Source organism: Semicossyphus pulcher, unplaced genomic scaffold, assembly GCF_022749685.1.
Source record: "Semicossyphus pulcher isolate SPU_LCO1_2020_fin unplaced genomic scaffold, fSemPul1.0.p SCAF_1, whole genome shotgun sequence".
NCBI classification, from domain to species: Eukaryota; Metazoa; Chordata; class Actinopteri; order Labriformes; family Labridae; genus Semicossyphus; species Semicossyphus pulcher.
Window position 1 is genome coordinate 1124793 of NW_027211603.1, and position 17176 is coordinate 1141968.

Below are 17176 nucleotides of genomic sequence, written 5' to 3' on the forward strand. Positions count from 1 at the left end.
ACAATGGGGAAATTTCCAGTGTTGAACAGCAGCAAAGAGACATGTCCACAGAATGTGCTATTTTTGCAGCAGTCAATGGCTAGTGCAGGTGCCTATGCCTGAAAAATAACTGTCAAAAGTGTCGAAAGATGTTTTGGGGCTTTAATCCTTTCGCAACAGCATATTAGGAATAACTACAGTTTTGCTGAAATCATCTGTTCTGTCCTGAATGCTTTGGTGTCAGTCTCGTGGTTGCTAAAGTTTGCCAAATGAATTTCCCTCAGGATCAATAAAGTACCTGTCTGTCTATCTATCAACCAATATCTGTTTCCTGTCTTACATTTAAACTGTTTTCTTTTTCACTTAGATGCTGTGATCAAAGCTGCGGGCGAGGAAATTGACCCGTTTGGTAGGTTGGACCTCTTTTGTGAGTATTCTTTTTGGGAGTTGTAACGGTAGCTTAGAAACACATGATGTAATTCCGGCGAAAGACTTAGAGGCGAGCGGTTTGCTTCCTGTGCTGCCTTGCTGGGACTTCACCCTTTCCTTCACTTCTTTGACCATGAGCCCCGTCACCTCCTCCGTGCTCCGGCAGCAGATGTCCTTTCGAACACCTCTGCATGAGTCAGTGACACCCAGAAACTTGTGGACTTGGTTTTCTGTGACTTGTTGAATCTAGGAGCTTCTGAATGATTTTGGCTGACTTTGCTGCAAGTCCCTCTTCTCCAATGCCTTATAAATGTATTTGGATAAGATCCACGCACATCTCGGAAACAATCTCTTTTATGTTTTTTGTCGTGAGACCCGTTTTCCAAACTGTCCCGCTGTGCTGCCGCCAGCTTGTCCAGAAACATGTGGATGTGGGACTAAGGGTCTCTGTTGGGTTGACTGAAATGCTAAGTTCCATCTTTTGTTTGTTGGGCTCCGCTTTGTTTCTTTTAGCTGAGTTCGCGTCTTTAAAATGAACTAAATGTTTTCTGACAGGCTGGAACTCATTCAACTTTGCCTTCGTAGGTTCAGGTGTCTGTTGTGATTCTGCTTCTGTGACGCACCTAGAAAAACTGAGCTTATTCTTGTAACTCTTATTTATAATTTTATTTGTCAAAGGTTCAGAAGTTTTTGGAATGTAATTCTTGGATATAAATAAACGTTTTAAGTTTTGAAATTGACAAAAGGGACCCAGACAATAAGATAATAACATTAACTGCCACCTGTTGAAACACGATGCATCACAAAAACTAAATATAATTTAGCAGAACATATACTTAAAGAATGTTTCGAGGGATTTTTATTACAACACAAGTTCTTTCAGGAATAAAATGTTTAATTTTGCTTCGAGTTAATCATTCTCAAGTGTTTCTTGAAAAACAGCCACATCACACACAACAAGCCCGCTGCCAGTTCAGAGAAGGCATAATGACGGGCAGAAGGGCAGTCTGTCTCCTGAAGGGGGCAGCTTGGGGACATTTTAAGAGGTGGACCAAATTTTCTCTTCATTGTTATAAAATGTACTTCTTATAATAATATAAGTACAAAATATGGTCCATATTATAGAGGATGTTTAAAGCTGCTACAAGCAGCTAAACTGGACTCATTATCTTTTGCACAAACCGATCTACATATTAAAATATTGATATCTTTATACAAGTGGCCACCGGCATTTGGTCGGTGTATTCAGGTTCCGGGGTTTGAGCGGCTCGCCCCGGAACTTGTATAAAAGGTCGGGTGTGTCGTCACACGCCAACTTTTGTCAATTCAACCCAGGAGCTCGTGTGTGTGTGTGTGTGTGTGTGTGTGTATGTGCAGGACGGCCAGAAGGTGTGTGGCGTTAAATAATTGTGTTATGATTGAACTCTGTTTGTGCTTTTCTGTGAATGGAGGCATACCTGTCGCCAGCTCAAAATTTGAACCCTTGGCAGGCGAAGCGAGGGAATTGTTATAACATTGTAAATTACTGACGCTGTTGGTTTGAGCAATTTTAACTGAAACTGTAAGTATGAATTGACAATGTTTTGTATGTTTTAGTTTCACGGTGTGACAAATAAAGACCAGATTGAGCACCAGTCGAACACTACCGCTGTGTCATTGATGCCGAGGGCAGCTACACTTTATATGTTTATAGTTTATAGCGTGTGTGTTGTTCTGAGGTACGTGTTCGTACCTGGACTGGGCCAGGGGTTAGTTTAGTTTAAGTATTACACACTCATGTAAGGACTTCTTTGTCAGTGACACTAGGTGCAGGGGTGCTGTTTCACTTGTTGTTCGGTTCAGTTAGTCTCGTTTAGTTAGTCAGGTTTTATTTCTATTGTGTTTTACTTCACTCTAGGTTAGAGTCCTTCTTTGGTAAACTAAGTAATTAAAGTAATAAATATGTTTGATATTTCTATTTCAAGTTTTCTATCAAACATAATGAAAATGAAGTTATTCTAGAAATAATAAGGCCTAACATATTTAAACTTCTGGAAAATTGATAATGTATATAATGTAAGTGACATGTGCTTATGTCCCCTTATTTATAAATTCAATTGTTATAAAACCAAATGATTATGAAAACAACAATTGTCAGAAGACAAACGGCTCGCTCAGCCGATAGGCGGCTTCATTGAGTGTTTGTCCCGGCCGCTCACAGTGGATGTGTGATGTGTTACACAGAAAAAAACCCTCAGAACATCACAGCTAGCACCCTAAATTAAAAAAAAGCAGCGAGGCGTTTTAAGCTGCAACAATCACAGAAAAAGCTGTGAAATCCTGGAGGGACTGCATGAAGTCGTACTGCTGTATTCCAGGTTGTAAATGGTAAAAATAAAGGGCACCTGCTAATTGTTATCATTTAATCACTTCTCCATAGATGAGCAACCGATGAGACCATTGATGGTGAAGGAGGGAAATCTGTCGACATATCAAAGCACGACATATTTTATAACCCATTAGCTACCTTTAGACTATCGCTAATGCTAGCATCTAAGCACTTCCTTCATTATGTTAGCCAGTAAGCACGTTAACTAGTTAAGCGCTTTGACGCCCTCTAATGGAGCGCAAATAAACTGCATCATGAGCTGAACTGAAACAGTAAATACACACGAACCGTTTTCAAAAATAAAACAAACACTTTTAATAAATGTGAAAGTTTAATGATCAATAATTTACAAATCTGATCTCATGTCACAGGTTCAATTAAGATATATTCATTTTTGTGAATAGCATCAACATTATTTTTATCCACTCTATAATTTGAAGAGATAATCTGGCAGTGACTGACACACACACACACACACACACACACACACACACACACACACACACACACACACACACACACACACACACAGACACACAGACACACACACAGACACACACAGACACACACAGACACACACAGACACACACACACACACAGACACACACGCAGAGAGAGCAGGGTCTGGACGGGTCTCTGAGAAGTGGAAATGGAGAGTATGCGGCTGTTACATGATCCCAGCGTTGCTGAGGTAAACTTCGTTGACGGGCAGAGAGTTTGTCTGGTCTGCGTGTGGACCGCCGGTCTGCTGGATGAACTGCTGCAGGTTACACTGTCTCAGCTCCTTGTTCAGCTCCTCAATCGTCTCCCACCTGTCCTACATGTTGCAGAGAATGTTCTATCACAAACGGCACCAAACACATTTGGTAGGAATGCAGACAATTTAGCCCTCCCGTCCTCTGTTCATGCCCTTGGTATCAGAAACCTTTTCTGTCTCCTTAAATCTGTCTTTAAAGAATAGCAAAGTTAATATTCCACATTTTTAAAAGTGAAAAAATCTCAGATCAAAACTAACAATAGATGTATCCTAATAACAAATGTGTTTCCAAGGCCTGATAAATGTGATGCTTCTGAGCTCCAGTTATTTAACTATTAGAAACATGTTTCTTTACAACATGAACACACAGGCTGTCGTTTATTTTGAATCAATCTACCCCAAAAACTCACAAGAGCCGCCAAAGGGTGATCCATCCCCCGCTTCAAATAGTTCCCAACAAATGCACAGTTTCCCCGTTTCACCAACATTTGCTGAAAACGCGAGCAGCTGTTAAAGGACGTTTTTGAGCCCTTTTTTCCTTTACGTAGATTTCAGACCCGTTTAAAGATTTGTATCAGGAGGAACCACTGTTATAGTTCTTTGAGTTTTAATTAGTTTTTAATGCTGGTTTGTTGGTTTAGTTTTATTTTTGAACATTCTCAGTTTCAGTTTAGTTTTTTGTAATATGAGATATTTGTCAGAAGCAAAATAAATCAGTTATAAATGTTTGTATACAATAATACATTTTGTACATGGATCAATTATCTATAAATGTAAAAAGAGATGAATGAAATCAATTGGAAAAGACAAACTAATGACATTTTCTTAATTTTATTTCCAGTTAAAGAATGTTTTTGACAATCTAGTTTTGGTTTCGGTACTTTGGTAGGAACCAACGGGCCGAGAGCTGGGCTTCACATTTACATTGGTCCGTGTACCCGCCGTCTAAAGCGCTGTTTAACTTGTTTATATCAGGAAGAACAAATATCCAATTTTTTGTTTTTGTTTTTCATGTTGGAAAAAAGAACTAAATCCCCAAAATGTTCCTGTTTTTGTCTTCAAATCCCAAAATGGGAATAGAAATGAAGACAAAATGAAAATAAACAATTGTTTCTGTTACTTTCCCCGGCTGCATCTCTACAAGAACTTTATTTACAAGAAAACTTCATTTGTGTCAGTTTATGTCAGGTGTGTCAGGTAGTTTGTCAACAAGTGATTCCTGTGCGTGTGTGATGCTCCAGAACGATTCTTACCACTGACAAAGTTTTACAGAGATGAAGAAGGAGCAGGTAATATAGATAAAACAACAAAAGTGGGTTTGTTTATTTTTATTCTAATTTCTGATTTAAAGACAAAAACAAACTACATGGACCGTTTCTTCATGTGTTTAAATGAAAGGAAATCCAATAAAATAATGCCTCTTCTATATGTTTATCCTGTAATCTAACAAGTTAAAAATAACATTGATAGAGGGCACGCGCACTGAGGTTGTTGGCGTTCAGACTTGTTCTTTAAGGTGACATGGAAAGGGAAAATCACAGTCTGATGCTTTTAGTGACAGTATTTGTTAGTTCTTTATTTCAAAGCAGCATTGAACTATTTAATAAAAGACATTAGTCTATAAAATAACGTTAAAATGTCACTTATTGGCTTTAGAAACGTTGCTTTATATGAAACAAAATGCCACCCCTTTACAGTTCTTTTTATCAAAGTAAGGAGAAACTGTCTCTCATATCTGCAAACTGCAAACACTAAATATTGATCATTTTATAATTTTCTCACAATAGTCGCCACTTCTGATACTTTAAAAAATTTTTAATTTCACACATTTTTATTCAATTAAACGATGCTTCATTAGAGAGGAGTCACTTTAAAACTGCTGTCATTATTTCAGGCGTGATGGAGCCCTCCCAAAGGAGCTGCAGGAGGAGTCATACCTGTAGCTGTTCCTCTGCAGCTCGTAGTTCCCTCTGTGTTTCTGATAATGTTGCATCCAGGTCCTCTCCCTGCTGCAGCCGGTGGTTGAGCTCCTGCTTCAGGGGCCTCAGGGCCTCGTCTGGCTGCCGAGGGTCCGCCTGAGAGCTCCGTCTGAGGGCTCCGAGTTTTAGGTCCTTTTGTAGATGAGCAGAGCGGACGATGAGCTCCTGGATCTGAAAGCTGTGATCATCCATCGATAAGTGTATCTGATGTAGACGTCTGTGCATATCTGTGGATAAAAGTGTTTACATTTCTGTTTTCAGACATGACAGAGGTAGGAGTTGACCCAGAAAACGTAGAAACTATGGTGGCCCTGAAGGTCAAAAACACAACATCATAAACAAAACATTTCACAGAAGTAAAAAAGCTCATTTGCCTGCTAATGAATTAGCCCCCAGCACAGGCGGATTAGCTTGAATAATTTAGCATTGGCTAACAGCTCGATCCTCTCCAGCTCCTCCATCTCATCCACTGTTGTGCTGTTTTGACCTTCAGGGCCTCCGTACTGACCAGATGTGAAGACATACCTCGTTCTGTGTTTATCTCATCCTGTAACTGTCTCTCCCAGTGTTCTCTGTTCATCAGCTCTGTCTGGTTCTGCGTCAGCCGCTGCTCCAGCTCCTCCAGTTCCCCGGCTGGGACCGGATTCAGACCAGCAGACGATCTGTCCCGCTCCCAAACATCCGTCTCCCTCTCCGGAGCTTGAAGCTGAATCTCCAGGTCTTCTAGCCTCTTCTGTTGCTGCAGAATCTGCCTAAACACCTCTTCTTTAGAGGAGGAAGAAGGAAGAGCATTGACAGTGTTAAAGGGATCAAGGAGAGACACCAGGGAAGCTCTTGGTTCCGGGGAGGCTCGAGGCGATGGAGACCAGGCCCTGTTTGATTTCATCCTCCTGGGACTTGTTGACGGACCCAAATTGAAGGTGAGAGCTTTGTGTGGCTTTGTGCGGCCTTTAAGGGGCTCTGGTTCTGATGGTCTGGGCAGAGGATGAGCCTCTCTGGTGGGTGTGTCCCTGCCATCACTGAGGCTGGGACCCGTCCTCCGCAGAATTAACTGGACCTCTGTAGCCTGCTGCCCCAGCTGAGCCAGAAGCTGAAGAGGACAGTCATCGGCAACTAGCTGTCGCTCAGTCCCTCGTGACTTCAGGATAAGGATGTAACGACCTGTCTGACCTGCAGAAAATACAAGCAGGAAGGGAAGGTCAAACAACAACATGAAACAGGACTGCAACCCCGGTCTGAAAGATGAACATCCTGTGTTGTTTTTCCCATCAATGGCTACTACTACTTCGCTAAACAGGACTTTCCCGTTCTTTTTACTACGTCACTTACAATACAGTAAGTTAGAGGCCCAATGTATCTCATGCAGAAGCTAAACTGCCAAACGGACTGTTTTTTTACCTGGGGTGGCACAAGAGAAAAGACTGTAGGATCATTTATATCAGGGTATATGCCTTTGGACGTGTGCTCAGCAAATCTCACAGACGGTCATTTATGGAGCGACACCTGCGAGCTAGTTCAGGCAGACAACTCGAGCTGCACTGATTTAATAATTGATATCGTCACTTCCACATCACCTGACAAACACTTCCTCCCAATTAGCGGTCTATTTTAGCTGCTTAAGATTTCCCGTCTCTCCCTCTGCTCTGTCATTGCCATCGCTGCCCTGCACCATTACTGCGCTCTTACTTTCAGCCCCACCACCACCCCAGCATCCACCTGCACGTCCGAATGGGGGGTTCAAGATGTTATCTCATCACTCCTCAATTTCAGCATGTAAAATAAATCGTCGAGGAGTGATGAGGTCGGAGCCTGGACGCCAAACACAAGCTGTGTTCTGCTGCTGCAACAAACATTTCAAACTATAACAAAGTGAGTTGTCTGACTGAAATATATTTCATGGTCAGAAACAAGAAAATCCATCTTTTGGTAAGTTCAAAACCTTTTTGGAAATTCCCGTCTACCTTTGACCGTCCTGTACCTGCGCCTCTGCTACCTGAGTGAGTGGGCACAGCCTATATACACATCTGGACTTCTACAGATGTCTCATCCCTGTATAAGTGTGATCTGAGTGTGTGATATGGAAACCAGTAAAACTTTTCCAGAATAAAACATAGGACTGTAACTCCGACCTTTGTCTTTATTCTAACAGACGTGTCATTGAGTTATTTCTAATCTTTGATCTAGACTACCTTTAGGGAAAGTCGGTATTCCTCCAAACCAAACCCTCTACAGATTCCTATCTGATAAAGCTCATTAGAATATGTGAACAAGCCTGTGTCGAAAGAAAAACTGAGCCACTTACCAACTGATTGTGCAAGAGCTATAACGACATCCTGGCAGGAAGTGTTCAGTGACAGGCCACACACCACTCTGACCACACCCTCCAGCCACACCTTCAGCTCCATCACTCTGTTCCAGCACTACAAGTGATCTGCAAGGAGACAGACGGAGACATCTGAAAACTGTATGTGTAATGCAATTTCAATAGAAAACAATATATATCCATTTAAAACATGAAATCAATACACGCATTAACCATTCAGGAAACATAAGCTATGAAAAGACCCCAAAAATAAAATCCACACCACTGGAGTTTGGTGATGTAGGATATACATGTGAGGGTTTTACATTTGTCTCTAGTCAGAGGTTTAGTTTGTTGTTTCTTCTAGTTTTAATAAAGCTTGCTGGCAATATTGCAAATCAATGGACAGGACTGATATATTGCATTATTGAATTTTAATATTGTTTTTGCATCAAGTGATAAAGTACTTTGTTTTGCAGTGGAGGAACAACTACTACTCTAATTAGTATTTGGGTGTAATAAACCTTTAAAACTCTACTTTGTCTGTTCGACAAAAAAGTGGTATTTGGGCGGAAAACGGCATTTGTTGCTTTTTACAGTCGTCCAATAGGTGGCACTGTCGCAAAAACACAAAGGTCCTAGAAATGCGGTCCCAGAATTGCGGTCCTGAATCTGCAGCCTCCTGCTCTGCAGACACTTGGGCTGCTTCCCAAGTCTCTTATTTGATATTTCCTCGCTCCTCGCTCCTCGCCCGAACCGGAAGTAGTTCCGGAGCCGCCCCATAGAGGACCGTAAGCGCTTATCGCTGCTCGGAGGAGCGAGGAGAGAGGAGGGAGTTCCGAGGAGCGATAAGTGAGGGTACACGAGAGCAGACTCCACGGAAGTCTTTTACTGGCCGACACGCCCCCTTATTAGATATCAGTTAGTGATTGGACGCTGCAGCAGATCGGACTCGTGTGAAACTTCACAACATCACCAGAGTTTCATATCGCAGAGAGGAAGAAGCGGACCTTAAAACAGACTTTACAGGGCGCCTTGAAACCGACTATAAACAACGTCGGTATAATGAGTTGGTATTTGACAACCTGTGATCGACGAAATATTGATATACTTAAAATATATAAAATGCAGTGAATAACTGCAGATTTTATTTGTTTTCTGAGTCAACATCTGAGTAAAAATAAGTGAATTGTCTAAAAATCAAAAGTTGCAAAAACACATTAATTTCTATTAAATGTTTAATTTATTATTGAATATAAAAAAATACCTCTCGTCATGATCAGTTATTTCCCTGCTAACTTTTATTACAGATGAATGAAAGAATTCAGAGGGAGCAGGAGCGTCTCTCTGTCAGCAGGTAACACTTTTTACGTGTGAGAGTGATCATCAGGTCGGGTTTGATCAGCGTGACGTGATTTCTATTTATCCTGAAACTTTGAGCCTAATCAATAATGTTCATAGTTCACGAACAGACAGTATTTGGGCTTATTAAATAATTAATTCAGATCAGATGATCAGTGATCAAAAATGTTTATAATGAACAAATAATATAAAGACACAGTGCTGGTAAGAAATGTCCGTCTGGCTCTGCAGCAGGAACACAGACTGCAGCCTGTTCTTCATGTGCAGGTGTTTGTTACACAGGTAACAGGTTACAGAGAGGAAACACTGTTACTGTGCGTTTTATTAGAATTAATACAGAGCACATGTGTGCAGACACAAACAGCTGTTAAAGCAGACTGACAGCTGATTCAGCGGTGATAGGCTGGCGCGATGGTCACAAACGAACGTCGCAGCACGTGACGCTTCATCGGAAAGGACGTCTCATGTCTCTTAAAAAACATTCCCTCGTTTCCTCTCTCCTCTCTTGGTTTCCTCGCGTCTCTCCATGCATCTCTGGTGGGAGGGACTAAGACGCAAGTGAAAGACGCAAGTGAAGGAAATATGGATGCAATTTAAGAGACTTGGGAAGCAGCCATAGTATTTGTGCGAGTGGCAGCGCGACCGTGTACAAGAAGGCTGACTGCAGTTCACTCAACGGCCGACCGTGTCGCTACCCAGGTAGCCAGCGAAATCGGGCCGATTGCGGTTACAAGTGTCGGCGCACTTTGCTGTTCCGGCTGTGGCTCACCTAAGGCAAGCCGGCACTGGCCCAGTAATGGTTGCCAGATTCGGCTCGGTTTTTGGTGTGTGGGCTTGGGCCGGTTCTGGCTGAAAATTGGCACATTAAGCTGCATTTGGACCAAATGGCCATATGACCTAGAACAGTTTAGGCTGAATGTTGGCGGTCGAGTTCCGGGGTGGGGGCATAGGAGTTGCCTTACATAGCCCAATATCATATGTGTTCATAATGAAGTCTGTCCTGATTGAAATGTCCCCTAAATGTATGGGCCTATTAATATATATGAATATTAATAAATAAAAAATCATAATCACTTCGTCATAATCTTCATAATGATAATACTATAACAAAATAATTTATTATTAGGGTCCCCCCCCCCTCAAACCTATAACTGATTGATTATGGACCTGGTATGCTCTGTTCTTTCTTTCAATAAAGAATAGGCTATATATAAATACATTTAATTGTATTTATTTTAGTTTGGGTAAAACGTTTATCAATTTAATTAATTCAAATGAGCTAAATCTGAGCAATTCATTCATTCATTCATGTCATCAAACAATTTAACAGTATAATTCAGGTAGCATATTCCAAGCTCCATATATTAATTTAAATGCAGGAACTGTGCTTTGTTCGAGGGAAAAAAAGTGCGGAAATGTTATTTAACAAGGCAATGCTGCATCAGGTGGCCATACAGCCTCCGTCTCACTGTGGCTCAGTGTGGTGCGCCATGGCTGAAGTGTAGACATGCGTAGTGCGACACCTGGTGACGACACTTCGCGGGCTTTTTCTTGGTTTACAGCTAGATGACCAACAGAGACTGCTACCGCGGTGAGTATATCTGCCCTTTTACTATATATCAAGTAAAGTTGTTTTAAATAACACTCCTATACATATATTATTGATGTCTTGTTATTTGATAAAGAAGCTAAAATCATGTGGAGACTTATCTAGTGCTAGATATGACACTGGAGAATTTCGGGAGTCCATTTGCAAAGTTGAATTTACCGTTAGCCATGTTCTAGTGAATGTTTTAGCTAGCTAGTACAAATTAAACTAGTTGACATACTATTGCACTAGCCTTTACACAGCCCCTCCCGAAATCAAAGGCGGTATACATAGTTATGGTTTTAACACAAAGCGTTTGTGGAATTTTAGAATGTTCCCTTATTTTTTGTTCTCCCAACAATGCTAGCTTTTTACAGTGGAGTTCAGCTGCCGCTAGATGCATCTTGTTTTCCTTCTTGCCGCGCATTTTCCTCCGTTTTAACATTCAACGGTGATCCCGTTCTAGTAAAACACTCGTATTTCTTAATGTTTGATTTAAGCTAGCTCTGATTGAGGACTGTTTGGCTGTCAGATTTCCACACTGGATTCTGATGTTACCTTAAAGCAGGCTTGACAGACGGGGTATTTAAAGCGTAGCGTTTATTTTATGAAAACGCAGCCTCTTCCAGTGCAGACAAAACTCTGTTGTATTTTATAAGGCTCTGTTTTGTTAGTGGGATCTTGTTTACCTTAATATTGTGTGATTTCGGTTCTTGCCAGACTGTACATAGTTTACTCAGAAAATAATCCATTACTTACAGTTCAATTGTCTCAAAGCTTAAATTTACAGCTTGTTCTTTAGTAGGTGGAGAGTACAGTTTTTCCGCTACATACATTTTGAAGCCGCTGTAAAATTATTGCCGCCGCTGCTTCAGATTTATATAACGTGTTCCAAAGTTGCAATTAAACGACTCTGCTCCAAATGAACGGTAACAGTGACAGGAGTCACAGGACATCAGGACGCTCTCTGTCCGCACACGATCATATGCAGTTCTGTTATGCAATGTAAACATTCCTACTGTGTATCTCCGTATGTCCCTATTGTAAATGCATTGGCGGCTCGCGTGCTGTGGGAACTGAATTGCGAGAGAAAATATTTAACTTTTATGACTGAATTAAACAGACTGCGGATGAAGACAGTCAACACAGCAGAAAGAGACACAGACAGAAAGAGGGGGCGGGGCCAGTAGCTGCGCAGAGGTGCGGGTGTGTTGGGGGTACTGTAGCAAAGCAGATAGATCAGATTAAAGTAGTTTGTGAATTAAAACATAATAAGGTGAAGAAGAGAGTACGAATAAAGTGTGGAAGGAAGAAATAAGCATGTAGAAAAGGGTAACCCAGACTGAGTAAGTCTACATGTGATGTGCTTCTTACAGAAATTATTGATATATGCGATTAATTGCGATTAATTACAAAGCCTGTAATTAATGAGATGATTTTTATAAATCTCTCTTCTGCCCACCCTGCTGAAAAAAATCCTAGAGCCCCTTTAAATTTTCTGATCTTTGAATGTTTCTTTTAGCTCTGAGCTGATGTTAAAGTCAAATTCTATATATTATATATAGAATATTTTCCTCTTTCCTCTTATGACCTGCTGGTCATTTTGGTCATTTTTTGTGATGTTTAACTACTGTTGTGATGTTGACTTACTGTTGTGATGTTGACCGACGGTGGGGGGCCCGTTCATTGCCGTTTGCGCCTTTCATTTTGTAAATGTATTTGTATTCATATTTGTGTGATTATTATTGTTGTATGTACAGTACAATGACAGTATATATAGATGGACAACGCGTCTCCATCTGCTCCCATTGCACGAAAGTGATGCCAAAATAGCCCCCATGATAGGCGCTGCCATCTTGCGATGGGGATGTCATATGGAGCCAGATACTGCGCAGTAGAGATCGGCGAGTGAAGTGGCCGTAGCCACTTCTGCTAACCAAGATACACACTTAACTTACTGAAAATACAGCAAGGATCCCGCAGGCCGGCGTGTTAAACAGCAGAACAGCTTCTCTGTGTTGGTCTGAGGTTAACTTTCACAGGTATGGAAACTTCAATGACTGAAGTGATTGTTTTAGTTACTCTGCTCACCCGGAACTGATTGGCTGCAGGAGCCGAATTTGTCAACAGAGCTGTCAATCATCATTTTGACAGCATCAAATAGATGTTACAATATTTAATATACCAAATGTGTTTTTTCTAAACTGCCTGTAAACCATTGTCTCTTAATTGCAATCAATTTAGTAGTTGCAAAATCATGTCTTTTTGTTTATTAATGAATACCATGTTTTTTTCTGCACCTTCTTGACTCGTTACTTTATGTTGGACCTCTTTAGTCAGAACTTTTTTGGTGGTTGTAATAGTAGCTTAGAAACACAACTCATAGTTTAATACTGCTACCTTCAACATTTAGGAGCAAATGTTTAACAGCCACTTAAATTATGCCAAACACGGAGGATAATGAGCACAAAGAGGAAGATGATGAAGAGAGACTGAATATTGCAAGTTGGCATCATAAGCTAAAAACTATCTACTCAATGGGCTGTGTATCTCAGACTAACGTTAGCAGCATCTACGAGGCAGCTAGCAGCTGTGTTTGCTGTAGATAACTGCTTCACCAAAAAATATTAAACTCAAGTAGTGCTATAGCAATTTATTTTACACCTGAAGGATTTTGTAAATCCACGGATGCTTTTTGTGGCGACTGATTTGGGTTGTGATTGTTTAAAATATAAGATAAGACGAAGATAAGATAACTTCATTGAAACCAAACTTGGTGAAATTCACTTGTTATCTCAGCTCAAAAATCTGAGTAAAGCAAAGAGTAATCAGGTGATAATGAAAAATACAAACAATAACAAGTTAAAGATATATATTTTAAAAACTATATACTCTATGTGCACCTTTCACTTATTTAGATAGGACTTGGTGGGTAATTGCACAGAAAATTGCATTATTGTTTATAGCACACAGTAGTATTTGCACAGAAAAGAAGCCAAGTACATGCTGATGTACATATTTAGTGTAGTTTAGTATAGTATAGTTTCTACAGATGTACATATTTCTATCTTCTGGTGTTAGTGTTCGAGTATATAGCTGTCATGTTAGGGATTGATTGTTTATACTTTTTGTATTTGTTTTTTTTCAATATTAATTAAGTCTCTTGATTGTTGCATCATACATTATAAGCACCTGCTATAAACAACCCTGTCCCCCTGTAGCTCCCTCAATGATAATCTCTGGTACTCTGAAATAAACATTTGTCTGATTGAACCTAGCTTCAGACATTAGACATTAAACCTAGTGTAGCTTTGCAGGTATAAAGCCAGGCAAACATTATGTCAGCCATTTCAAGACCCTACAAAAGCAATACATTTGTAAAGGTAAAAGAAACTTTTGTTTTATACCATAATTATATACATGGCTGCTTTAGCTACACTGTTTGGTAAGAACTTGTCCATGGTTAAAAAAATGGCAAGTTATAAAACTCAAATCTTACAGAGATGCAACAATCTTGTTAGATACTTTTGTCCTGTTTTTCACCATAAAAGAGTTAAACACCTCAGATGCACACCTTTTTTCTAAAGTAATGCGATTAGATCTAAATAAAACACGACAAACAGTTAAATATGTTGGACACTAAAATCAGTGTAATATAGTAGAAAACATTGGACACCTTTTCTTCTTCAAGCACCACAAAGTACAGACATTGTTTAAGAATAAGCGACATGTACAGTTTGATCTGCAGGGAAAAACCTTCATCAGAGTCTGTGTTACGCAGCATCTGAACCACCATGTTTTTGACAGTGTGAAGTGTTTACATGAAGGTTTGTGTCGGTGCCTGTGCCTCGTGTTTGCAGGAAAGGACACACAGGTTTGCTGAGCGCAGGAATGTGACACGACATGCTGACATTCCTCGAGGACTCAGACTCCGCCCACACATACCTCCACTTTCTGTTTACTCACTTCCACTGTCAAGTAATCAGCAGAACTACAAGATACCAACTACAAAAACATCTTTTTATGCCGATAATCCTGAACTTCACTCGTCTTATATGAACGTATTGGGTGTGTGATTGAAACTGGTCACAGAGCTCCACATTTCCCAGATAGAAGAATGTAATTGTTGCCATAAGAGGCATAGGGAAAGGTTTTTTTTCTCAAATTATAAATCATAGACGTAAACTTTCAATGTACTTTGTTTTATTTTTAAATTGTTTTATTTAAAAACAGAGCATTTAAAATTTTAATTGTTGCATTTTTTGACTGTATTATCTGTACTATTATGAGGAGTATTGTAACGAAAACACTGTTGAAGTCTCCATTTCTTTCTGTCTTTGACATCCACACTAAGACTCACTATGATAGCAGCTTTCATGTAAACGTTTATTTTGCTTTTTAGCTTAATTCCCCAGCTTGTCTTGTGCTGATCGCAAAATGTGTTAAATCTGATTTAAGATTACAGTTAAATAAAGACGCTTTGATGCTATTATTTAAATATGAATTAATGTAAAGGTAAATACCTTAAAAACGCCCAAAGACTGATTTATATTAGAAAAAACTAACTTTTCTCACCTTAAGAACTAACTCAGTGTGATCTTTTTACGACACAATAATCAGTGACAGCCCAGCAATGTTACAGAGATAGAGATGTTACAAGATAATTAGAGCTCACAGAGGAATTTTAACACACTTACCTGTGAGTTCAAGCTCCTCTCAGTTTCATTGATGGTTCTCCTTTCTCACTGTTTTGTGTCCAGGCTGCGACCCAGATACCCACACACACACACTTTTGAGGAGCGGGAGGAGGAGGACTGAATCTGTGGAATGCAGCCTTTCTGGATGTGCAACGTGAAAAGTGACGTCACTCTGAGAGATGCACGAGGTAATTAAGTAGATTAATCCCAGTACAGTTTTTGGCTTTATTCCACTTTCACCTCAGAGGAAAGTATTCTGTCTGAAACTGCTCCACATTCGTCTTCAGTGCATTTAGATTAAATGTAACTTTTAGTGTCAGGTAAGATCATAAGGTAAGTTTCTTCTCTTTCTTTTTTCCCTCCATGCCTTCTGTCCGCTTTAATTTAACCAAGGAAAGTTTGAATTTATTCTTCCTCTGTTATATTGCTCTGATTTACCGTAGCAGAATGAGTACTTCTTCCACGACTTCCTCTCAACAGTGATGCCACTGTGACACTGAAACCGGGCTCCTCCCACTGAGAGTAAAAGATTCAAACTAGGAGGAGAGGCTCTTGTGTCCGCCCAGCTGTATATATCTCTCACATTCCACTCTACAACATAAGTTCATGTTTTAGTGAACTTGTGCTGGGGTTTAAAATGCTGCTCAGCTGGTTTCCTCAGCCTGCTTTAATAACAGCAGCACTTAAAGAGGAGCAGACATACAAAGCTTCTTGGTCCCTCTGCCGTAGTAAATCTTATGTAGCGTAGCCTTGTTTTTGTTCCGTGCAGATTACGCCGAAGATAATGTACCTGCCCTCTTTTTTTAATGTGTTGAACAGAAACACCCGGTATAGCGAGAGTCTTTACGTTTAAATAAGCGTGGTTCATTGTGAAACCGGTTTATCGCTGCATCCCTGATCCCAGCAGAGAGAATTCAGTCTGGATTTCAGGGAATAAATTTGATAAAACTTCAAAACTGGTCAAGCAATGCAACATTTTAGATATTTTGCACTTAAATTGTTGGATCTCTTCATTGACCGAGTAGATAAAGTAGGCATTAGGGTTAGATTTAAGGTCAGGATTTTGTCAACTCAACTCACTCAGGTTGCAGTGGACAGTTCCTGCGGCTGTCAATTTTCTGAAAGCTTTTAAGATCAATGACTTGAAAAGTATAAATGCTGTCAAGTTGAGTTCACAAGCAGTTTGAATGCTGCAATTAATGATCTTTTTTAATTGTTCTGTGAATTAGTTTTTAAAATGTTTGGTGCCTAAAATGTGAAAAAAGTGAACTTTTCATCATAAAATTCAAAATTACATTTTTCTGAGCAGCAATCTGAGGCCCAAACATATACAGAATAATTTCTGGTGCAGTGAAAGATGCACTCTTTCCTCAAAAATGACTATTTCAAAATTGTTTCTGATAAATTTTCTTATGAATTGTCTAATTATTTCAGCTCCAGAAGAAGTTTATAGTTTTGGCTTTGATGGTTCATTGTTCTGGCTCTGATGTAGTTTACTTAAAAATCACAAAGTCAAAGCCAATAAGTTCCTTTTAACACGTTTCAGACTTCCTCTGTGGGGAAGATGTTATAAGACCTCTACTGAGGTCAGAGTCTTTTTTTTTACACAGGTATCATTTCTTCTGCTTGAGTAGAAAATGTGTGTACTTCTTCCACCTCTACAGAGCCTTCAATCCTCTAAAATGATGTTATTTGTGGTTAGTACAAAGAAGTTC

The 17176-nt window shown here is 40.0% G+C and overlaps 1 protein-coding gene across 2 annotated transcripts; it reads right to left on the reverse strand.

The window, feature by feature from the left end:
* Positions 1 to 3121: 3121 nt before the first annotated feature.
* On the reverse strand, positions 3122 to 15544 carry LOC138590389 (ras association domain-containing protein 7-like). 2 transcript variants are annotated; one of them, XM_069661022.1, is made up of 5 exons: positions 15462 to 15544; positions 7815 to 7943; positions 6038 to 6682; positions 5471 to 5739; positions 3122 to 3593 (listed from the first exon to the last, which is right to left on the reverse strand). In XM_069661022.1, the coding sequence occupies exons 2-5, from the start codon at positions 7915 to 7917 to the stop codon at positions 3444 to 3446; spliced, it is 1167 nt and encodes a 388-aa protein (XP_069517123.1). In that variant the 5' UTR covers positions 7918 to 7943; positions 15462 to 15544; the 3' UTR covers positions 3122 to 3443. The 2 variants fall into 2 exon arrangements, with proteins under 2 accessions (XP_069517123.1, XP_069517129.1); XM_069661028.1 differs by having other exon boundaries at positions 3480 to 3588.
* Between the last annotated feature and the right edge of the window lie 1632 nt (positions 15545 to 17176).

Coding starts and splice junctions, on each gene's coding strand:
- LOC138590389 (XM_069661022.1), bottom strand. CDS start 7,917: ATGGAGCTGAAGGTGTGGCTGGAGGGTGTGGTCAGAGTGGTGTGTGGC. Junction 6,683..7,814: donor AGCTCTTGCACAATCAGTTG/GTAAGTGGCTCA, acceptor TATTTTCTGCAG/GTCAGACAGGTCGTTACATC. Junction 5,740..6,037: donor TGAGATAAACACAGAACGAG/GTATGTCTTCAC, acceptor TTTTATCCACAG/ATATGCACAGACGTCTACAT.